Here is a 24,348-nt window from a genome sequence, read left to right as displayed (position 1 = left end):
GAGATCGAGTGCGACGGAACGGCGACGGAGCTGAAGAGGACTGAGAGTGAGAGAGAGAGAGAGAGACTGAGTTTTTTGAGTGATGCACTGTGAGTGTGGGAGGGAATGAGAGTTTTTTGAACTAAAGAGTTTTTTTTGAGAGAGTACTGTAAAGTGTGGGAGGACTGAGTTTTTTTGAGACTGTTTTTGAGAGTTTTGTTGAGAGACACGTGTGGCAAAAGAAAATAGAAATCAAGTCCAACGGACTTGATTTCTGTGTAGAAAAACCGCTAGTCGGTTTTTATAAATACAAACCGAGTCTAATTGACTCGTTTTCTACACACAGAAATCGAGTCCAATGGACTCGATTTCTATGTGTAAAAACCGAGTGTATTGGACTCGGTTTGTATGCATGGAAATCGAGTTTATTTAACTCGATTTCTATGTGTAAAAACCAAGTGTATTGGACTCGGTTTGTATGCATAGAAATCGAGTTTATTTAACTCGATTTCTGTACGCCCATTTCCCACGTCGTTCACTGCAAAAAAGGAAAATCGAGTATACTAAACTCGATTTTACAACCCACAAATCGACTCCAATAAACTCGAATTGTTAGAAACCAAAATAGTTTAAAACGTTTGCTAACTAATGATATTGTTTAGATTTTATAGTTATTTTCTAAAAAAATCCCTTAGCTTTAGCTTACGGCCAAAGGAAATGGAACAATATAGTAAATTTATAAAGGGAAACAGTATTTAGGTTTTGTATAAACTCGCTGCCCCAAGAAACCATAATATTCTCCGGACTCTGTCTCTTTACACAAAGAACAAATCTCTCTCACCGATTCGTAATAAGACGAAAAATTCATTATCCGAGTTCAAACGACTCAGCGATTCGACTCGTCCATGGCTGTCCGTTTCAAATTCAGGAGTTCACCGGACTTTGACTCCGTCGATATTGAAGGTCGACCTTCCATTTCGATTCGTGATCTGAAATCCAAGATCGTTCGTCACAAGAACCTCGATATCTGCCAAGACTTCGATCTCGTTTTCTCTGATGCCCTCACCGGCCAAGGTCAACTCTCTCTCTCTCTCTCATAGCAATCTTTTCGAAATTTTGCAGAATTTGATTTAAGTTACTTATTTTTGAGAAATCAATCGCATGCTTAGAATAGTAAATTGAAAAATGTTCCAATTCAAAAATATCGAAGAGTATTTGTTCATTTATTTATTTATTTATTAAAATCTATTGTTGTTAATTTGTTTGAATTTTAATTCAGAGTACTCTGATGAGAAATTTCAAATTCCGAGTGGTTCGAGTGTGATAATCAAAAGAGTGCCTGCCGGATCAGCTCCTTCTAATATGTAAGTTTAACTTTAAATTTTTTTGGCAATTTTATATTGTAGCTGAGAAAATTTCAAATCTGATGATTGTTTGGTGCTTCTTTTTACATGATATATATCATTTTTTTTCCAGGGTGAACTTTAACACGATTGAAAACGTCCAGAACAAGCCCTCAAAGTTGGTTAATTCTACTCTTCCAATGGTATGTCAACAAATTTGCTTTCCATTGGAAGGTTTTTCAGATACTCTGTCAACAAGAAGATTAGAATTACTTGCTATATGATGATTGATGGATAAATGGTTTAGCTTCTTCTCTGCGTATCTTATAATTTGTGTTAAGAGATTTATTGATTCCAGAAAATTAATACTTGCATTTTCTAGAGAGAGAGAGAGAGAGGGAATTCACACCTCAATCTAAACTCAAATCTTAAATTCTGAATTTTACAATCAACTCAACCCTTCACAACGCATGTCACGTCATCATCATCCATGTTTTGTGGTATACTCCTGTATTGTTTATTTATTTATCATATAGTTATTTTATTTCACATTGAACGCCATGGGTTCTATGTTAGAATCTTTTTAAGAAGCAAATTACACAAAGGTTTTAAGCTTGGGATTTTGGGATTGACTTGAGGACCTTCAGGGCAGAGGCCAGAGAGCAAGTGCTGATGAAAGTCCAATGTGCACATTTACGACATCGTTTTATTTTTTGGAAAGTGCATAGATGTCTAAGATGGTTTTTTTACTCTCTTTTATCTCAACATTTAAATCACTTTGCTTGCATATTTTACTTACCTATATGATTCTACATCTCAGTCAAACTTTTATATTTTGCAGAATGTTGAAGTGGATGACTTTGATGACTTTGGGATCGACTTGTATCCTGTTCCTGAGGCGACCTTTTCTGGAGAGGACCTTGATGCTGACAAGAATGTATGCACTGGAAGTGATCAGAGAAATGATGCTCTTACAAGGTATACTTGTTTTTGTGGAACTCTTAATTATGTAGGGTTGTTGTAGTTGGGTCAAACTTATGGTTAATTCTTGGATTAACCCCCCACCCTCCCCACAAAAAAATTTCATAATTGATTCTTATGTGTATTCAGATGCTTGAAGCCATCTACGGAAGGATGTCAAAGACATGAAGAAAGTGACCTCAGTGAAGCTATTCCTAGGGGTATGTAATGTGTCCAAATGTATATTAAAAAATCTTCAAGATGCAGCTTGATGCTTACCATGCTTAAATTTAAATGGCAGATCCTGCACATTGTGGAGCTGAAGGGAATATGCCCCAGAAAAAGTCAATACTTAAAGTTGAAGAAGATAAAAATTTAGAAAGGTAGGATCTGTACTTAGTCATATCCTTATTAGTTCTTTTGGTCATTTGGTTTCAAATATCTGATTCTTTATACTCATTGGAATTATAAAGGGTGATTGATGCCAATCCTCCGGCCATGCAAAACGCCTACTTGCCATCAGAGCTGAAGTGCTCTCTCTGTGATTCATTTTTCAAGGAGGCTGTGATGATACCTTGCTGCCAGCATAGTTTTTGTCAGAAATGTAAGTTTTTTATTTTTTTTTGGTTTGTTATGTACATGTTATAATTGCTTAAATCAAATTGTTCTTTCTTTATTTTTAAGTTGTATGTTTCTTTTGAAATGTATAGACTGAAGCACAGAGCTTATGCATTTTTTTTATCAACTGCCTAAAGTAAATAACGAAATGATTTGAGCCTAGTGAGAAACTTGTGTTTCTTCCTTTACAAAATTCTACAGGCAACCTCAATTTTTGAGAGGCCTTGGTGATCCTCAGTTGTTTTTTTTTTTGTATCTGACATATTTGTACCTTGCTTGTGTATATTTTGGTACAGGCATTCGTCTAGTGCTGCTTGAGAAACGAAGGTGTCCTAAGTGTCTTTCTACCAGGTGCAGAGTAGAAGATCTACTACCAAATGTATCTCTTAGGCAAGCAATTGAACATTTCCTTGAGTCTCAAATTTTAAACACCGGTTCAGGCACTGCCTTTTGTCAATATGCTCCAGGTAGGAAAATTAGTTATACAAGTTTCCTTTCTTACACCTACTAAATTCTAGTGAATAACTAGTTATTAATCCAAAAGCAGACGGTGAATCTGGAATTCAAGCAAAAGATGTCTCTTGTGGTGTGACTATCCTTCAAAGAGAGCCAGAGCCCTACTCTCCCACTGCAACAGGGAGGGGATCCAATCAAATTATGTTAGAATCTACTTATGACTTACAGATAAAAAATAATACATCCATGGGTGGCATTGGTCTCAATCATTCGGGTGTGAAGAATCCTTTGAAAGCATCACCCATGTCACACAAGATAAACAAAATGAATGGAGAACGACATGGCTCTTGTTATCCTGTGGACATCAAAAGTAGACCTGAGGACTTGGCTGCTTTTGATGATTTTCAAGGGGAAAGTCTGGCCATGCACGAGGAAGGTATGATCTTATCAAAATTCTGTGACCTCATTCTTTGGCAAATTCTCTAATTATGATATTCCCACTGTTAATAATGTGTTTGAGCTGCATTCTGAATGACTGTTACCAGCTTATAGTTCCTTATGATATTTATTGTCTGCATGTATTTATTTCTACTCTGGGACTGGCTCTGCTGCTCTAATTTTTCTATTTCTGATATTACCACAGCTGAATCCAGTCTGAAGAAAAAGAAGGGATTTTGGGTTAATAATGCTGCAGGTAGAATTTACATCTACGGTGTTTTTGTAGCCTCATTGCAAACCTCTTTAAGATTCCATCTCCAATATATTTTTTTTTCATTCTGATTCATATGGTAAAATTGCAGGTGGAGACAAGCCTTTTATGGAGTCTGGAAGATACAGAAAGGTACTAGTTTTCACAAAAAACTTGCATTCATTATATGTTACCAAGTGAAAATCTTTTTAGTTTTTCAACAACTACACACAATTAAATCCTTTCATTCTATGGGGGGCATAAGTGGCTTCCTTATGAACTAAGAATTTGGGATGCCCAGCTTGGGGGTCCGAATAGGAGTATTACTTAAGAATCTGATTCCTGACTCTGAGAATATTTTGGTGGGTTTTTGTGAAGTTTTAAATGTTGTGCTCATGAACCTTTGTTTTTGGTCCATCAACTCTGATTCTGCTGATATGATTGTACCGACGTTTTCATCTCAAAGTCATGTTGTATTTGTCTAAGCTATATTGTGTTCGCGTTTTTGTTGTATTTTTCTCTGTTTATTTATTTTTTGGGTCCATTCCCTTGTTGCAATTTGCATGCCAACTTTTTCAGTCCATCTACTCTTACCATTCTTATAAGATTGTACCAACGCTTTCACATAAAAGTCTTTTGCATTTGTTTAAGCCAAATTGTGTTGCCGTTTACATTTCATGCTTTTTTTTTTTTTTTTGGGGGTGGAGGGGTGTGGGGTGGCCATTTGCTTGTTTCAATTCGTATGCCAACTTTTTTTTCTTGGTACTTTGGCTCAAATTGGTGGCCAATATCAACTTATCACATGCTATGAACTTATAAAAAAAAAATACTACTCATCATGTTATATGATTCCCTATAATGATTCTAAAGTTGAGATTTGCATTGCATCAAAATTCCTTCTCATTTGGATTATTACCAAGCTATAACAACAATAGTAACAACCAAGCCTCAGTCCCCAAATCTTGGAGTCGGCTTTGGATCCTTAGGACCTCAACTACATGTATTCTTTTCTGTCATTCTATTTCATCCATAGTAATGCTCTTTGTTACCTTCTTAATTGACATGCTTTTTTTTAGGTCGTCCTTTACCTTTTTTTCATTTCCTCAAATTGAATCAACCTACGCTTCCTCACTGTTGCATTAATTGCTCTCTTTAGCACCTGATCATACCATCACATGTGACTCTCCCTCATCTTTTCATCAATAGGAGTCGCCCCCTATCTGAATGCGACTTTCCTCATTTCATATCCTATTTTTCCATGTCATTAAACTTATCCACCTTAACATTCGCATTTCAACTACACTCATTTTTATTAATATATTGTTTCTTAACTGCCAAACAAGCAGTACCACAGAGCATAGTTGGTCTTATAGCTGTCTTATAAAAAATTTCTTCAACTTAACATGTGCAATCACACAATTCTCTCAATGCACCTCTCCACTTCATCACTTAGGCCAAATGTATTATTTTTCGCCATTCTATTCTATCTAAAATCATACTCTCTGTTGCTTTCTCAATTGACATGTCATTTTTTTTTTACTATTAGCAAAAAAATAAAATAAAATAAAAGACGTCATTTTTTACTACTTTTTTTTCCCTTTCTCCACCTTTTTTTTGTTCCCTCAACTTAAATCAACTTAGTCTTTATCATTGGTGCATTAATCGGTCTCTTCTGAACATGATCAAACCATTTTAAGCAACTCTCCTTCAACAAAGCTTTTATTTTTCTGTTTTCCATTTTGAACTGATCCAAGCAACAATGTTGGAATCAGGGGGACCGTACCTGTTTCATGTGTGGTTCGCCAGACCATTTCATACGGGACTGTCCAGATGCTTCAAGTCCGCATCCTTTGCTTCAGAGAGGTATGGTCTTGATATACTTTTACATTCCCCTAAGAATCTGTATTGCCAAAGTATGTCTCTGATATTAACCTTCTTTTGTGATTCAGGAAGTGCTATGTTTCCAGGAGTCATTCAGGGTTATGTACCACCATATTGGAATGGAACTTCCTTCCCCCATATCAGGCCCTTTGGGAACATATATGGCAATGCTGGGATGATGCCCTTCAATGCAGCCATGGTCCCAGCTGCCCCTTATGCCGTACCTAATTATATGCCATCTGTGTATGGTGGCTTTCCTTCATACAGGCAAGTTCAATTTATATTTTGTTGAATGCTGTTTGCAATGTACTGGTTCTGATCAATGTCCTCACATGAAAAATTCTGGTTGATTCATTAGATCATTTAAAATTTGACACTGAATCATTTTGCAGTGGATATATGCCAATGGGAGGTGTGGCACCTCCACGGGGGCCAATTGAAGAACTACATCAAACTAATCAAGACTTTGTGGATTTTCAAAATTTTGAAAAGAGACGGAAGATCTCAAATGAGAATATGAGGAGGTAATTCTTTAATAATATTAGGCTATAATAATTTGGATAGAAAGCATTTATTGACATTTCGCTCCTTGGCTATGTGATTATTTTCTTTGCTTTCCCTTTTTTTTTTTGGTGGTTATTTATTTGGAATTAGCTTCCTTCTTATTGTTATTACTTTTTTTCATTTCAATATTCTTTAACCAACATTTTCACGACCTGCTATCAGGCTGCAAATAGGGATGGGCTGTAAGGATCATCTCTCACCCTCCATGCCCAGATAAACTAAAGTTTTTCTATTAATTGATAGCTAATAAACCTGGGTGGAAATTTGAAGATATAAGTTTGGATGTAAACTCCCTCTCTGTCTCTAAATTTATTAAACACAAAAACTTATGCATGGAAGACACAGACAGAATTTCTTACCTGTAAATGTTTTTCTGCAATAAAAGAGATGTTTTAAGCTTTTGGCTTATTTATTGTCTTTAGGATAGATACTGTTGGCATTGATCCTTAATTTATATATTTGTCCTAATTTTTATTGCTATTTCTTTGCTCAACAGAGAACTATCTCGTGATGATTATGAAAATGATGATTTTAGTAAGAGGGGTCCCTATAATGAGACAGAAAGATCACATGACCGTAAATCTTCTTTAAACAGGGAAAGGAGTGTCAGTTACTCTGAGGACAGCTTCACTCAGAGGTCACAGAAGAAACATCAGCGTGATAATTATGTACATGATAACAACTTGGTTGATGAAAGATGTGAGAAGGGATCTCATCCCTCAATTGCTGTTAGGGATCTGAGGTCACATCATCACACAGAGAGATCAAGTTCAGAAGTAGAAGATATGCCCAGTAGCCCAAAGTGGCATAGTAAAAAGAGGCGTGTACACCACCATACAAGCTCCGAGAAGCACAGTGAAAGAAGGGATAAATGCGGAAGTGATTCTAGTCGGAGTCACCATCAAACTTACAAAGAAAAAGAGGTTGAAAGGAAGAGAAATAGATCTGACATCAAACGGCAAAATCACAAACGTCACAGCCATGCAGAATCTGGTTTGGACCAAAGTCTTTCTAGTGATCGCAGAAAGCAACGGAAGGAGACCAGTCACACCTCCAGACGCTCGCACAAGAGTACTGATGATCTCAGTCATGACAGGTGGCAGATGGTTAGTGGATCCAATGAGGATGGAGGAGAAGACTACCATTCTTATAAACGGAAAAGAGGTCATTAAAAAGATGCAGCAGGCCTGACTGAGGTAAACGTGTATATGGTGTCGCATATCTCAACTTAGGTGATCAATCTGTTACTCTCCCTCATTTCAGTTAGATATTGTACTAACTTGATTCATTATTAGTTTTGTTCTGTCACCCTTTATATGTTTAGAAGTGTTGGATTTAGCGCACAAGTTTTCATGAACACATATAGGCATGTTATGATCTAATATCAATCTCTGTTGGTTTTGTTGATACAGATTTAGTGAGTGTTCGGCTTTTAAACTGTATCTATTTGTTACTATCTGCCAACTAACCCTCTTCACTTTTTTAGCTTGAGGTGTGGACGCTAGCAAACTAAAGTTTTAATCAGAGCAGCATCGGTAAAATTTAATATAGGGTTTGGATGCTTTATGACGTGCCCAAACTTCTTTCTGCAGAGATTGTTGCAGCTGGTAAAGGTATGTTTTCCTTTCATAAATTCCAAAAAAGGGGGGTGAAAAAAAAGGCCTTTCAATGATCAGTTCCCTTGAATCTTGGTGCATTGAATTCCTTCCTCAGCTTAAGTTGGATTTGACTATAGCTTGTCACATAGGTATGCAAAACCCCCCGCCCATGTATTTCCCTCTCACCCAGAAACATAAAAGGAAAAAGAAACAATACTGAGAGACGATAGTGATATATGTGGCTTCCGACCTTGGTTTCATTCCAGACTGTTTCAACATATGATGTAATCAACATTCAGGCATCTTTGTTGATTTTCTTGCCTAGAATCATTACATTCTTGTAGGATTGTATACTTATATGTTTGAGAGTTTGAAGAGAAGAAATGAGAGGATAAGGGGAAAGAGGGAGAGGAGAAAAAGGGAACAGCTATTCTCTTCTTTGTTGAGATGCTTTCAAAAGTAAATGATAGGAGAGTAGATGTTCCGCCCTTTGGTTGTAGAGTGGAAAGGAGATGAAAAGATTAGTTTTAAGTATTTGACATTTTTAGAGAGATAAGTGCTAAGGGTTGGTCTGGGTTATTAATATTTATAACAAACTGTTGAGGGTAATATGTAATTTATAAATAAAAAAAGAATAAATTTGATATTCTCTCCTTCCAAATTCCCTGAATCTGAGGGAATTGAAAAAACAAACTTTTGAGGGGAGAAATTATTCTGTGCACACTGTGTATTATGCCTAAGTACCTAACCTCACATAAGGGTGGGTCTTATGAGTGGGACTTACAGGTGAGATCCATATTTATGTAAGATGTTGTAATATATTGGGTGCACTGTATAATTTCACCTTTGAGGAGGTATGTCTGTCAAATTCCCTCAAATCTTCCCACCTTTCCTCAAATAATCCCATCTCCTCCCTCTTCTCTCCCTCCATTCAAACCTACTTATGTAAGAAAAATAAATAAATGAGTGGTTTCTCCTATGCTCCATTTGCAAATCTTAGTTTTCATTTCCCTTGTGATTGGCTTGGAAGCAGGAGCCAATTACCCACCTGAGATAATGTTCAAGATATTCTTGACCTTTGCTTTCATTAGCTTACTTCCCTGGAGAGAGTATGTTTAGCCATTTGCTACTTAATAAGGCAACCCAAATTTAGACTTAATTTCTTTTGTCAAACCTAGTTGAGGTTCAATACCTGTTAGACAGAAATTCTGAAAAGGGTTTATTGTTGGACGTGTTAATCCCTGAAGTGGATCACCCTAATGCAAAATGGAGGGGAGAAAGGATCATGACTGAAGATTTGGACATTTTAATCATTGGGGGATCGGATCAGCTATCTCTGTAGTATATTTCTGAGCTTGAGGCGATCACAAAATGTTCTTAGCTTTTTAAATATATACATATATATTAGTAACGAGGACAGGGAGAGCAGTTGGGGGGTGGGTGGGGTGGGGTGGGGTGGGGTGGGGTGCAACTTGTTGTGGAGTCTCTACCTGTGGCAGTGGTGTTTAAAGAAAAGATTCAAAGATGTTAAAATTTAATTCAATGAGAGTCTCCTCAACGTTCATTCTCAACCTACCTTAGTTGAGATGCATTATTCAAACCAGATCGGTTTGGAATTAGCTGGCCGTTTCAAAGTTATAAATGTCATTCTGGAGGTCGTTTCACATAGGGGAATAATATGTTTCCGTGTGAGTAATTATTGATGTGCCTTGAAATATGTGTATATATTTTAAATGGCATATTATTAAGAAAAAACTCATATCATCTTAATTATATATATATATAGTTTAAAAAAAAATATTACCAAAAAAATGTATAGTTTTGGATTAACCAAAACAAATAAAATAGGCCGAAACAATCGTACAATCTAAAACAACCTGGTATTTAAACTAGTATTTTTCAAGAAGTCAAGTGTACTAAATTATTGGCCTAACGGTTGATACTGTACAGTATTAAGAACTAGAACCAGTTATTTTTATCACATTTTTTACATATCTTTATATATTAAGAGGACTCAGAAAGTTAGTTAATGTCTTTTTGACTTTAAAAAATACTTCTAATATTTTTATTCCTAAAAACAAAAATGAGGATAAAACTGTAAATTGACAAATTGAAAACAAAAAATGTACCCATGTTTATAAAACTATCCCATGTTTTATAAAACTTCCCACTACCTCATCTACACAATTAAAACAATCCCATGTTTCTAAAAAAATATTACCCCATTATCTATATAAAAAAGAAAATCCCAAGTTTCTTTTTATAAAAAAAACTACTTTTTTTAAAAAAGAGCTTCATTAGACGCACGAGGCGTGTAATGAGGCTGGTTTACTTTAAAAAATTTCTTTCCCGTTTGGAACAAATATGCTACAACCGTCTATCAGAGTGTTGTGGCCATGATTTAACATAAAAAAAAAAAAAAAAAAAAAAAAAAAAAAAAAAAAAAAAAAAACTGTTGTGGCCATGATATTTCTTGATATTAGTAATAGTGGCATGTCATTTTGTCGTTTGGTCCCATTTTATTTTCTTTTTCTTGTGGTCTGGCATGCAGACTCATCCAATAATTAAAAAAAAAAAAAAAAATCATTTTGTCTAATAACGTTGTTCAAAAGTTGTCGACCTGAGCCCAAAAAATTATGGACCTGAGAAATGTGGTCCTGTAACTGTGGACAAAATGCCAATTATGCTGGGTAGTCTACTGTTGGCTTTAGTGGGCTGAGTCCGCCCTTTTACTTTTACTTTCTTCCCCCCCACCCTCCTTTTTTTCTTCTTCTTTATATATACATATATATGTGTGTAAAATGACAGACTTCCCCCTTCATTTTTTTTAGGTAGATAATGGAGGAGGGTTGGTTTGAAATTCATGCATAAAAATATCACAAAATATGTCATTATCATTAAACTATCACTTGTCTTATGTCAGATTTTTAATTGAGGATAAAAGCAGTGATTATTTGGACATTAATTATAAAAGTGTTAGTCATATCAGTCAATAAAATATTAGTAAGGGTTGAAACATAGTATATTGAGTAAATATATTGTTGGTTGTGAACTTCCAAAGTCAATAGCTTAACGGTAGAGCATAGCCTTGCCAAGACTAAGGTTGAGGGTTCAAGTCCCTCCTTCTGCTACTGGCTTTGTTGTTTGGTGGTAACGAGTGGTGTGCATAAGCCCCTTTAAATCTATTGTAACCTTAAGAGGTTGTTCTAGTAGTTCTTATGGCTTCATAAGATTTGTGAAGTTTTGAATTCAACGCTCTTAACTAGCATCTTGGGTTCACTCTAAAGGATTCTTCACTATAATTACTTGTGTGTGTGTGAGACGGGTCCTAACATATACCAAAGGGAAAAATCAAGTGCTTGAAAAGATAAGTAATCTATTTTGGGTCTGAGTGACTATAGGGACATTTTGGGTCTGAGTGACTATGGGGACTCTTTGAAATTAGGAGTTATGCTTTGTTTGCTTCGACGTTAATGTTTTCTTAAAAATGAATCATTTTCTAAAAAGTATATTTTATAAAATTATCTCATTTTCCTATCTTTGATAGTAACCTTAAATGAGTTAGGAAACAATCTTCTAACCTCATTTATTTAGCTTGTTGTGAGAGGTTTTTTTTTTTTTTTTTTTTTTTTTTTTTTTTTTTTTCAAAAAAAAAAAAAGTGGAAAACAATCTCTAAAAAATAAATCATATTTTGTTTTATACTGACCGAAGATAGTTTTCTTTAACTTCTTTTTTTCTTCTGATGCTACCAAACATTAGAAAATGCATAAAACTATCTTTACACAACGTTTTCTATCGAAGCAAATAGTGTGTATGTAAAAAATATCTTCTCCCATTGTATTGAATAATTTCACATGTTAATTCATGTGGAAAATAGACTTATTTGTTATAACCCTATCTTCTTAATTGGGGGGTCTTTTTATAATTTAAAAAACCTTTCAAGGTCCCTCATGAGTTCAATGGACTTAAAAAAATGTGTTTTAAATTGGGAGGTTCCAACTGTTATCTAATATGCTATGGGTCCATGGGATTTTTGGAGTGTCTCATAGGCTAGAAGTGGAATACTTGGCCAAAAGTTAGGACACTACTTTTGTATATGCATGGAGGGGTTTTTTTATAATTAAAATAGCCTCTCGAGGTCACCTTTGAGTTTAATGTACTTAAAAGATGTGCTTTAAATTCAGAGGTCTCAAGTTTTATCCGTCATGCTATGGGTACATAGGATTTCTAGAATGTCTCATGGGCTAGAAGCAGAATAGGCCAAAAATTAAGACACCACTTCCTTTTATATATATATATATATAAACCTTTTTATTTTTATATTTATCTATTTGTTTTTCTTTTTTTAGATTTATTTTTTTGTTTTGCTTTTTGATTTTTGGTGGGATTGAGTAATCTCTAATTCAACCATGTGTTAAGGTCATTTTGTCAAGCTTAATAAAAGCATTTTTGAATTTTTATTCAATTATTTAAGCTCATTGTTTTTAAATCCTTTTTATACAAGATAAAAATTATATTCTAGTATAATCTAAGTATATATGTGTGGGAGTTTTACTCCTGGATACTTGAATCTTGGCTCTTACCTCCACATTAAACAAGAACTTTGTACTTGTGGAGTGATCATAAGGTGTGCAATGATAATTTAAGCCCATTCTTAATAACTGATTACTGTTTACACCATTAACTCTAATATTTAAATTTATTAAAACTAAGTTTCAAAATGCCAAAACAAATCAAACTAACAATTTTAAATAAAATTTTGAAATCCAAAATAAATCAAACTAGCAAATTTAAGAGTCTTTTTGGTTGTTGAAAATTATTTTCTCTTTTAAAAACTTTTTTTTTCCTCAAAACTTGATTTTATAACCAAAAACTTGTTAGGCAGTGTTTTCAACATGTTTTGGATTTTTGTTTTTCATTCTCATATTTTTACAAAAATTCCAATGGGTAATAATGCTAATTGGAATTAACCATACCCAATAACAGATCCATGCCCATATCAATTTCAACAATAATTCATACATATTGGAGTTAAAATGGAATTCCAACAATAGATTCACGTGTAGGAGAATCCAATAATAAATTAAATTAGAGTAAATATTTACCCTATGTTTGGTTTAAGGGAAGGAAATGGAAGAGGAGAAAAAAAATAAGGGAAAGGGAAAAATGTGGACTCAAGTGATAGGTTTTTTTAACAAATTTAGCTCATTTTTATTTTCTCTATTGCCATCCAAACAGCAGAAAAGATTTAATTTCTCTTCCTTTCACTCCTCTTCCTCTCAAACCAAACATAGTGTTATTGTTAACCCAAATCTATGATGGTTCTTATATTGACTGCCATGTTGGTGGGTTGTAGCATAGATCCACCTAGATCTATGGATCTTGGACCCATCATTTGCCCGTTGTCGAGGAGTGTGTGAAGGCTAGTCAAATCAAATTCTCTCGAGTCGGTTTGTGTCTTCTTTAGTGTTTGGCAATTCAGAAATACTTTCTTTGTTTTTCCATTAGCAAACAGAACTAGTGGTTCTTGTGGTGTCTTGCCTAAGCCTGAGAGAAAGAAGACTATTTTTTGGGGGGGGGGGGGGGGGGGGGAGGGGGGAGGTTGGGGAGAAGGAGAAAAAATTGAATTAAAAAAAAAAAAGTTGGTTTTATTACAATATTGTCACTCAAAACTGATAAATGAAGATTGAAAACACAGTTTTTTCAAAAAATTGTCTTTATGGTGAAAATTATTTTGAGAAAAAAAGTTGCTAAACATCTTCAATTTTTGGTTAGTTCCACCTTTTTTTGTCTTTAAAAAATTGAAAATTGTTTTGGAAATAAGTTACCAAACAAGATCAAAATTACATTAGATTGGAACAACTCAAATTGGGCTTAATCCAAGCTTTTAAAAGCCTAACCTAACCAACGAACTCAAAGTGTCAAGTTGGGTAGGCGAGTTGAATGCACACACCTAATTCATTGTTTGCATGATAAAATATTACTATTTTCATGTAAAGTGTAGGGGTGTTAGGCCCAGCAATATATATTTATGTATATATTGGGTCGGGGGCCTAATCTGAGGACATGAAGTAGTCTGAGGAGGGGTAAACATTATCAGGGGAGTCCGTGTTAAAGTGAAGAGGTTAGTTTTGACCATAAGGATCCATGAGGGAGGTCCGAGGATGAATACCTTCTGGGCTAGTCAGAGCCGAGGTTCGAAGGGGTGGTCTACCATCTAGGGTAGCATTCCAAGAGATTTTATTGATATGGATAAGCATCATAGAAGTGCAGAATAGAGGGAAGTCCTAAAATATCTAAAGAGAAAGCTGCTATCACCGCATTAAATGCTCTGTACCTAACCAACTGGTCGCATTAATTTGGAGGTGATATCTGAACATTAATTTTTAGCCTTACAACTATTTCCAATGACTTTAGGAAGGGGCTGATGGGACAAGGATCAACATCAGCAATCTACCCTAGACGTGGAGGGTGAAGAGGAAAGAAGGAAGATAGTACAAAACAGAAAGAAGACCCTGAGGAAGGGAGATCAAGAAATTGAGAGGAAAACATTGTAGTCATCAAGAATTGAACTTGTAATCAAACTTGAGAAGAAATATATAAGAATTAATCTTCTCGGATTGTGCCGAGGGCGGTTTTCTTTAGATTAAACAAGTCTATCTTCATTTTCTTGTCATCTGGATCCACTTTACTTGTTGTTTGACTCATTAAAGCCAGTTTTCTAACCCACTCTTTACAAATTCATTGTATTGGACTCTTTGGGCCTAAGTTCATCCATCTTTTGGGCTTGGGAACCAAATTGTGTCCTTACAATTAGCGTTGTCTGTGGGAAATTCTTGTTTTTTAGTGAGTTTGATGTTCAACTATGGTAGGTTTAGGTCCAAGTCTGAAGGAATCTATGGGATTCCAACGTTAAGATCATTTTGTTAATCTTAAGCGAAGAAGGGACCAGGAAGTTAATGTACATACCACCCATACTAGCAGGAGCAAGTCTCGAAGTGGAAGCCACCTCTCTCATGAGGGGAATACTAAGGCCATGCAACTGAAGATTGATCACTTAAAAAGGAAGTCAATCTCCAGTTGCGCCATGAACGGCGAAGACAAACTCCCTCCAATTTTGACTTCTCTTCTGATGATGAGGAGGATGGTAGTTATAAACCCAAATCAAGGACTTCTCCTAGTGAGTCTTTCTCGTATGATGAGGACTACTACCGTAAGCGTAGAATTGGGGGAGGGAGACTTCCTTGGCGGTTCACTCAGTCAACGTTCACCATGTACAATGGTTGAACAAACCCTGTGGAGCACGTAAGCCACTTCAACCAGAGAATAGCAGTGCACTCCAAGAATGAGACCTTGATGTGTAAGGTATTTCCATCCAGCTTGGGGCTTATGGCGATGAGGTAGTTTGATGGTCTAGGTGTAGGTTCCATTGATTCTTTTAAAGAGCTGACCCGGACGTTTGGATCTTGTTTTATTACATGCAGTAGGGTGTCTCGGCCTCTAGATTCCTTGTTGTCCATGTCCATGCGAGAAGGGAAGACCCTGAAAACGTACTCGAACAGATACTGAGAGATGTTCAATGAGATCAATGAGAACTTTGATGACATGGCTATAAAGACTTTTAAGGTCGGCCATGCGAGAAGGGAAGACCCTAAAAACGTACTCGGACAGATACTGAGAGATGTTCAATGAGAACTTTGATGACATGGCTATAAAGACTTTTAAGGTCGGCCTGCCCGTCGAGCATGATTTGAGAAAGTCTTTGACCAAGAAGCCAATAAGGAGTATGCGTCGGCTTATGGACCGTATTGACAAGTATAAGCGAGTTGAGGAATACCAGCAGCAAGGGAAGGGAAAGGCTAAGGTTATCCCTCTGGACATGAGGGATTTTAGGTTGGACAGAAACAATAATAACAGGCCCCGAAGGGATTTTGCTGGGCAATTTGGGTCTACAGTTCCTCAGGTGGTTAACACGGTGTTCCAAGAACCAGTACATCAAGTCTTGGAGAAGATCAAGAATGAGCCATACTTCAAATAGTCAAACAAGATGGGAGGAGACCCCATGAGGTGCAACCAAAGTCTTCATTGCCATTACCATCAGGAATGAGGGCATACCACCGAGGACTGTAAAACTCTATGGAATCATCTGGAGCAATTGGTCAGAGATGGAAGGTTACAACAGTTTTTGTATCGACCCAATGGGCAAGGAGACCAAGCAAGGTCAGGGGCTCAAAGGAATGCTTCTTCAAGGCCCCATTTGGGCACAATTAATGTCATCTTTGCTGCTCCTAGGAGGACAAGTTCTCATCCCTCCAGGATGATGTCTATAGTTCGACCAATCGTTAAGGACTCTAATTCTGAGCCGAAGAGGGCGAGGGTGGAGATCTGACCGGTGTTGGGTTTTTTGAATGAGGATAAGATTGGAACCATACACCCGCACGATGATGCTTTAGTGGTCAACCTCAGGATAGAAGGGTATGATGTGAAGAGGGTGTTGGTAGACCAAGGTAGCGGTGTAGAGATCATGTATCCTAACTTAAACAATGGGCTAAACTTGAAGCTTAAAGATTTAACGGCCTATGATTCACCTTTGGTAAGCTTCGATAGGAAAGTTATCATTCCAAAAAGTCAGATTAGACTGCCCGTGCAGGCAGGTTCAAAGGTAGTGAAGGTGGATTTTATTGTAGTGGATGCTTATTCCCCCTACACCACCATTGTGGCAAGGCCCTGGCTCCATGCCTTGGGAGTCGTTTCGTCCACCTTGCATTTGAAAGTTAAGTATCTGTCTGGGGACCAGATTGAGGATCTAATTGGGAGCTAGTTTATGGCTAGGCAGTGTTTGGTATTTGCAATTATGCATCAGCCCGTAGTTGAGTCCTCGGTCTCCGTTGAGGGGGGCTCATAACAGTCAAGGATCTCAATCCTGTCTACGGATGTGGTGCTAGAAGGGGCAAAGTGTGAGAGATTGGAGGAAATTGTTATAGATGGTGATCCAGAGAAGTTTTTTCAGGTCGGAGCTTAGTTGCCTCCTCGAGAGAAGGAAGAACTGTTAGCATTTCTGAGGAATGTTGACGTGTTGGCATGGAATGCTTATGAAGCTCTTGGGGTAGATCTAGACTTCATTTGTCATCATCTGAATGTCAACCTAGCTGTCCCCCTAGGAAGCAATCACCTTGGCGCTCATCTAAAGAGCATTCTGATGCTGTTTAGGAAGAGGTGAACAAGCTTAAGCAGGCCAGGGCTATTAAGGAAGTGTTCTACCCTGAGTGGTTGGCTAATACGGTAGTAGTGAAAAAGAAGAATGGGAAGTGGTGGGTATGTGTAAACTTCACAGATCTGAGTAAAGCTTATCCCAATGATCCTTTCCCCATGTCTCGAATAGACTAGTTGGTGGATGCCATTGTAGGCCATCCTTGGATGAGCTTTCTGGACGCCTTTCAAAGGTACCACCAGACACTTTTGGTTTTGGATAATTAAGAGAAAACAGCTTTTGTTACTCCTATTGGGAATTACCACTACAAAGTGATGCCCTTTGGTCTAAAGAATGCAGGGTCTACTTATCAGAGGATAATGACCAGGATGTTTGAGCCATAACTAGGAAAAAACATTGAAATTTATATAGACGACATGGTGGTTAAGAGTAAGTTGGAATCCGAGCATATTAACGATCTCGGGAATATCTTTGAAATCTTGAGGAGACACAAGCTGCAACTTAATGCTTCTAAGTGCTCTTTTGGTGTTAGATCAGGAAAGTTCTTGGGGTACATGGTTATTCATCGCGGAATTGAAGTCAACTCTGACCAAATTAAAGCAATTAACAATTTACAGCCACCTCGGAATCCCAAAGAGGTCCAAAAGTTGACAGGGATGACTGCTGCTCTAAACTGATTCATTTCTCGGTCAGCAGATAGATGTAGGCCTTTCTTCTAGTTGTTGAACAAGTGGAAGGGATTTGAATGGACCAAGGAGTGTGTCTTGGCCTTCCAGCAGTTGAAGGAATACCTATCTCGGCCACCCATTATGTTAAGGCCCAAGGTGGATGAGGTTTGTTCGCTTACATTGCTGTGGCTTCCCATGTAGTGAGCCTAGTGCTTGTACAGGTTGATAGTGGTGTACAAAGGTCAGTTTATTATGTGAGCAAGTTACTACATGAGGCCAAGATTCGTTACCTACCACTGGAAAAGGCCATTTTGGCAGTGGTGCATACTACACGTAAGCTTCCCCATTATTTCCAATCTCATACAATTGTTGTTTTAACTCAACTTTCGCTTAAATCACTTCTTTGGAGTGCTGATTACACTAGAAGAATTGCCAAGTGGAGAATAATCCTAGGGGCTTTTGATATAAAGTACATGTCTCGCGCCTCTGTCAAGGGTCAAGTTCTCGCAGATTTGGTGGCCAAGTTCACTAAATCTCCATTGGAAGAAAAAGTTGAAAAGAAGAATATGGATGGAAAATCGGTTGGTGTGGTCTTCTTGCAAGAGCCTTTACCCTGGAGAGTACACGTTGATGGGGCAACGAATTAAAGAGGGTCTGGAGTGGGGCTAGATATTATTTATCCTGAGAAGATCATTATTGAGAAATTCTTAAGGTTGGGCTTCTCGGCCACCAATAATGAGGCTGAGTATAAGGCTCTATTGGTAAGGATAACTATAGTTCAGAGAATGGGATGAAAGGCAGTGGAAATGTTTTCAGATTCGAGATTGGTTGTAGGCCAGGTAGGGGGAGAGTTGGAAACTAGAGATCTCAGAATGCAGGAATATTTGAACCAGGTTAGACATTTACAATTAGGATTTGAGTCTTTTAATTTATCGCAAATCTCTAGAAGTAGAAATACACATGCTGACTCTCTTGCCACGCTCGTAGCCTTCTCGGCACAAAGTTTACCTCGAGTGATCCTTGTGGAAGACTTGTGTAAACCTACTGAAATAGGGAGAAACGTGGTTCATATTCATCATATTAGAGTGGGTCCTAGCTGGATGGATTCTATTGTGCTATTCTTTAAGGAAGATATCTTGCTCGAGTGTAAATTCGAGGTCAACAAGCTACGGAGAAAGGCTCCTTGGCTTTGGCTGTCTGAGGATCAAAAGTTGTACAAGTGCTCTTTTTCTGGACCATATTTGCTATGCATACACCCTAAAGCAGTTGAACTACTCCTAGAAGAGTTACATGAAGAGATTTGTGGAAGCCACATTGGAGGCAGATCCTTATCTCACAGGGCCCTCACCCAGGGATATTAGTGGCCAAATGTGCAAAAGGAAGCACAAGAGTATGTGAAGAAATGCGATCAATGCCAAAGATTTGCTCCAAACATTCATCAACTAGGAGGAGTCCTTTAATCCTCTGTCCAGCCCTTGACCATTTGCTCAATGGGGCTTGGATATTATTGGACCCTTCCCTAAGGCAGTAGGGAATAAGAGATGGTTGCTGGTCAGTATGGATTACTTCACCAAATGGGTTGAAGCTGAACCACTAGCAAATATCAGGGATATGGATGCCAAGAGATTTATCTGGAAAAATATTGTCATTCGGTTTGGAATCCCTCGTACACTTATCTTAGACAATGGTCTTCAGTTTGATAGTAAAGCCTTCAGGAGGTATTGTTGTGACCTGCGCATAACAAATAAATATTCCACCCCGGCATATCTATAGGGGAATGAATAAGCCGAGGCTGTCAATAAGGTTATAGTGAGTGGGCTCAAAAAGAGGTTGGATGATGCAAAGGGAAAATGGGTGGAAGATTTGTCGCACGTTCTCTGGACGTATCGTACTACACCTCGAAGGTTCACTGGAGAGACCCCATTTTCAATGACTTATAGGGTTAAGGCTGTGATTCCTCTAGAGACAGGATTCCTAACGCTGAGGACAAGCTTTTTTACTTTGAGTAGCAATGATGGGCTATTGGAGAAAAGTTTAGATTTAATTGAAGAGCGAAGGGAAAATGCTATGGTTCAGCTGGCGTACTATCAATACAAGCTCAAGCAGGGGTACGACTTAAATGTAAGGTTAAGGCCATTAGTGCCTAGAGACCTAGTATTAAGAAAGGTTTTGGGTACTGCCAAGAACCCAGCCTAGGGAAAGTTAGGGTTCAATTGGGAAGGGCCATATCGCATCACATCAGTGACTGAAATAGGTGCATATTATCTTGAAGATCTAGATAAAAATGTTATACCACACCCTTGGAATGTAAATAACTTGAGAAGGTATTATTATTTATGAAAGCTTTCTTTACCATATTTTGGTTTATTACATTATGCATCATGTGTCCTACTATTTGTTTGAATATCAAACAGAATCTTGATCATGTCTGGCTCCTCGGACCACATACCTTGGGTAAATTGATATTTTAAGTATTAAACAGAACCTTAGCTATGCCTGACTCCTCAAACCACATGCTTTGGGTAAATTAATACTTTCTGACATCTATCTAAGTATCAAACAAAATTTTGGTCATGCCTGGCTCCTTGGACCACATACCTTGGGTAAATTAATATATTTTAATCATTTTTCTAAGTGTTAAACAGAACCGTAGCTATGCCTGGCTCCTCGGATCACATGTTTTGGGTAAATTAATACTTCCTAATATCTATCTAGTATCAAACAGAACATTGGTCATGTTTGACTCTTCAGGCCACATACCTTGGGTAAATTTATATCTTTTAATCATTTTTCTAAATGTTAAATAGAACCATAGTTATGTCTGGTTCCTCGGACACCTACTTTGGGTAAATTAATACTTCATAACAGTTTTCTAAGTATCAAATAGAATCTTGATCATGCCTAACTCCTCGGACCACATACCTTGAGTAAATTGATATCTTTTAATCATTTTTCTAAGTGTTAAACAGAATTATAGTTATGTATAGTTCCTCGGACCACCTACTATGGGTAAATTAATACTACATGACAATTTTCTAAGTGTTAAACAGAATCTTAGCTATGCCTGGTTCCTCGGACCACATGCTTTGAGTAAATTAATGTTTCCTGACATTTATCTAAGTATCAAACAGAACATTGGTCATGTCTGGCTCCTCGAATCACTTACCTTAAGTAAATTGATATCTTTTAATTATTTTTCTAAATGTTAAACAGAACTATAGTTATGTCTGATTCCTCGGATCATCTACTATGAGTAAATTAATACTTCATAACAGTTTTCTAAGTATCAAACAGAATATTGGTTATGTTTGGCTCCTCGGACCACATATCTTGAGTAAATTGATATCTTTTAATCATTTTTCTAAGTGTTAAACAGAACCATAGTTATGTCTGGTTCCTTGGACCATCTACTATAGGTAAATTAATACTACATGACCGTTTTTTAAGTATCAAACAGAACCTAAGTTATGTTTGGTTCCTTGAACCACATGCCTTGAGTAAGTTAATGCTTTCTGTTATTTATTCAAGTATCAAACAGAGTTAGCCATAATATATGGTAAAGATCATTGTCGAAGTGACATGATCAATTGCATGCTCATGAGCATCACTTAAAGCATTTGAAAGTATATCCATGATCTATTTAAGAGTTGATTATTGTATCCAGTTCCTTAAACTTAGTAATGGGAAAAGAGTTAGATGGAGCCTAACATAAATGGGTGCTTTACCATTTATATACATGAATGGAGTTATATCTCATTTCCAAGTTAGTTGAGTGTTAGATAAGACAGAAATTATGTTAAGATCAACACAAACATCACAAATATGAAAAAAAAACTTATAATTATCATTGATCTGAGCCTTAGGAAGAGGCAAAGTTGATTACAAAAAATCAAACTAAATTACAAGTTCTAGGAACAAAAACAACTAAAAAAAAAAGAAGATAATTCATGGTTTTATCTTTATTACAAGTTTGTCTTTTGGAGTCTTGGTGGCCTGGATGGTTGCTACTACTGAGGATGTCGGACCCTTACCTATGGGGTCTTCCTTGGCAGGAATGGGGAGAGTTGCCAAAACCAACTCTAGGTTTTGAGAAATCACTCATTCCTTGGAAGAATCTTTGGATGCGTCTGAGGGCTTTGGCATCTCGGGGGCGACCTCCTTGAAGACTTCTTTTTCCTTATCAGCTGGATCGGCTTGCTCTGCCACTTCTTGAGGACTGTTGGAATAAAGAGGGTCCTTGGATGAAGCCTCTTCAATAGGGCTTGTAACGTTGGGGGCTACATCATCTAAGGAGGCTGAAGAGCTTGGCGCCCGAATTGCGGGGGGATAGTACACATTCTCCGCTCTCCTAAGTGCTGAGGAGGCCTCAACCCCTGCCAGGTTAAGGGCCTCATTTCACACTTGGAGGCAGTATGCTCTACACACCCCTGAGACCTCGGCCCTGAAAGCCTCCTCGATCTTAGCTACCCCCACATCGTAGCTGTCTTGTTCGGCTTGATCCTTGGCTTTCTCAACATCCTCCGGTTTTTTCTTTAACAGCTTGATTTGCTCTCTAGCAGCAGCGAGCTCATCCTCGGTCAGGCAGAGTTGCTTGCGCTAAGCCTTAGTCTACCTCTCTGCCCCATCCAGTGCTGCCTCAGCACTTTTCCTACCCCTTTCTACCTTGGTGAGCTTGGCGTCTGACTCCTTTAACCTTTTCTCGGCCACTTTAAAGGCCTCAACAGCAACAACTCGCCTGCCCTCCTCATCCTTCATTTGTCAGTGGGAAATATCCACCAACTCCTTGGCTCTGAAAGTGGCTTGAATAGCCTACAAAGGAAACTTGACAGTGAGTATTAAAAAAAAAAAAAAACAAAAAAAACCTTAGCTTGAAAGGCTTACCATAGCGAGGTCTTTCTTTAGACTTAAAAGCACCTTGTGTTTCTTCATGGTCCTCAGATCAACCATGTCCTCGGGTAGTAGTAGAGCTTGCTCTATAGCATCTGCTACATACCCGACCTTTCCCTTTTGAAAGTCCCTGATTGATGAGTTCACAGGGAAAGGGGATCCATCTAGTACCAGAGGGGGGTTCTAGTTTGCAACCCTAGCACGAAGATCACATCCCTTGTCTTCAGGCGCCCCATTGCTCAAGGACTTTGTCTAGGTAATCTTAGCTACCTTAGCCCCTTTTTGAAGCTCATTCTCCTCAGGGAGGGCACCTCGGCCCTCTTCCATCACGTCCTTCCCCTTCTGCTCTCGCTTTCTCTTCTTATCTACAAGCTCTTGTTGGGGGTCATGAGGAGTGGGAAGGGAAGGGAGTTTAGCATAAGCACCCACCTCGGGCGCCTTCCCCCCAACTTGGGACTCCATCACCTCCATGAGGTTGGCCCTGGGTTTGCGTTGTATCCCCATATCTTCTTGTATCTGACTCACTTAGGCAGAGGGGGGATGACCAAAATCCTCAGCAGGGACTTCTGAGGATTGAAGGTAGTTGAAGACTTCGAAATTGTCTTCGGATTCAGAGATGTCCACTACCTCTTCCTCCTCCTTGATGGTTGGTTGTGATGGTGTGGCTGCTTCCTCGACAGTACGTAGGAATGACAAATCTACTTTTGGCACGCCCTTTGGTATGGGGTCAATGACAAGAAAGCCAGGAACCGCAATGCTGATTTGGTGCAGACATGGGTCTCTCGCCTTTATCTAGCACTTCAGAGCTTAAAAGTTGGACGAGAGCAGGGTGTACTCTAAGATTAGGTGGGCTGCTTTTAGCTGGCCATCCTTATGAATGAACACCTCGGCTTGGAGGATCTTGTCTAAACTTTGCTGATTGACAAGATTGAAATTTTGAACAGCTACATTCTTATCTACAAGATGATTTGGAAAACAAAAAAACATCATTAGAAAAAATGGCACGAATCAAAGGAAAAAGTTCAATTGCAAGCATAAACACATACAAACGGGTAGAAAACATGTAAAGAAGAAGGGGTGATTTTCAAGTGATAAACCCAGACCTAAAACCCCACCTGGTTTCCCCTCTCTTGTCGGGTAGGGGAGGACATCGTGCCACTCCCTTGAAACAATCAGGAAATCCTTGTTCATGCCTTTGTTAGACTCAGGGAGGCATGAGATGAATCTGACCTCGGGGTGCCTAGTTTTTAGGTAATACCCTTGCCCCTTTAAATGGTGAAAGTTATAGACTCAGTTGACATCGTGATGGGTAAGACCTAAGCCCATTTTCTCATTAAGGGCATCGACGCTACCTAAAATCTTAAACATGTTTAGGGCACACTGGATGGGAGCTAATCTATGAGCCCTAAGGTAATCCCTAGTAATGGTGTCCATAGGGATTCTCATCCCTTCCTCTATAAAGGTAATCATCGGGATTACCACTTCTCTCTCTTG

General features: G+C 38.0%; 1 protein-coding gene across 4 annotated transcripts; it reads left to right on the top strand.

Moving 5' to 3' along the window:
* Nucleotides 1–670: 670 nt before the first annotated feature.
* LOC126712699 (E3 ubiquitin ligase PQT3-like) lies at nt 671–22,828 on the top strand. 4 transcript variants are annotated; one of them, XR_007651145.1, is made up of 18 exons: nt 671–1,053; nt 1,259–1,343; nt 1,456–1,525; nt 2,164–2,300; nt 2,433–2,503; nt 2,584–2,665; nt 2,756–2,886; nt 3,197–3,367; nt 3,448–3,792; nt 4,000–4,050; nt 4,157–4,197; nt 5,817–5,907; nt 5,994–6,192; nt 6,318–6,449; nt 6,986–7,685; nt 7,976–8,102; nt 14,506–15,714; nt 15,815–22,828. XR_007651145.1 is itself a non-coding variant. In XM_050412145.1 (16 exons), the coding sequence occupies exons 1-15, from the start codon at nt 885–887 to the stop codon at nt 7,659–7,661; spliced, it is 2,451 nt and encodes an 816-aa protein (XP_050268102.1). In that variant the 5' UTR covers nt 671–884; the 3' UTR covers nt 7,662–7,685; nt 7,976–8,417. The 4 variants fall into 4 exon arrangements, 3 of the variants coding, with proteins under 3 accessions (XP_050268102.1, XP_050268103.1, XP_050268101.1); XM_050412145.1 differs by lacking the exons at nt 14,506–15,714; nt 15,815–22,828 and having other exon boundaries at nt 7,976–8,417; XM_050412146.1 differs by lacking the exons at nt 7,976–8,102; nt 14,506–15,714; nt 15,815–22,828 and having other exon boundaries at nt 7,085–7,902.
* Nucleotides 22,829–24,348: the final 1,520 nt, after the last annotated feature.

Source organism: Quercus robur, chromosome 2 (genome assembly GCF_932294415.1).
Source record: "Quercus robur chromosome 2, dhQueRobu3.1, whole genome shotgun sequence".
Taxonomy (NCBI): domain Eukaryota; kingdom Viridiplantae; phylum Streptophyta; class Magnoliopsida; order Fagales; family Fagaceae; genus Quercus; species Quercus robur.
This window is presented reverse-complemented; position numbering and strand designations above follow the sequence as displayed.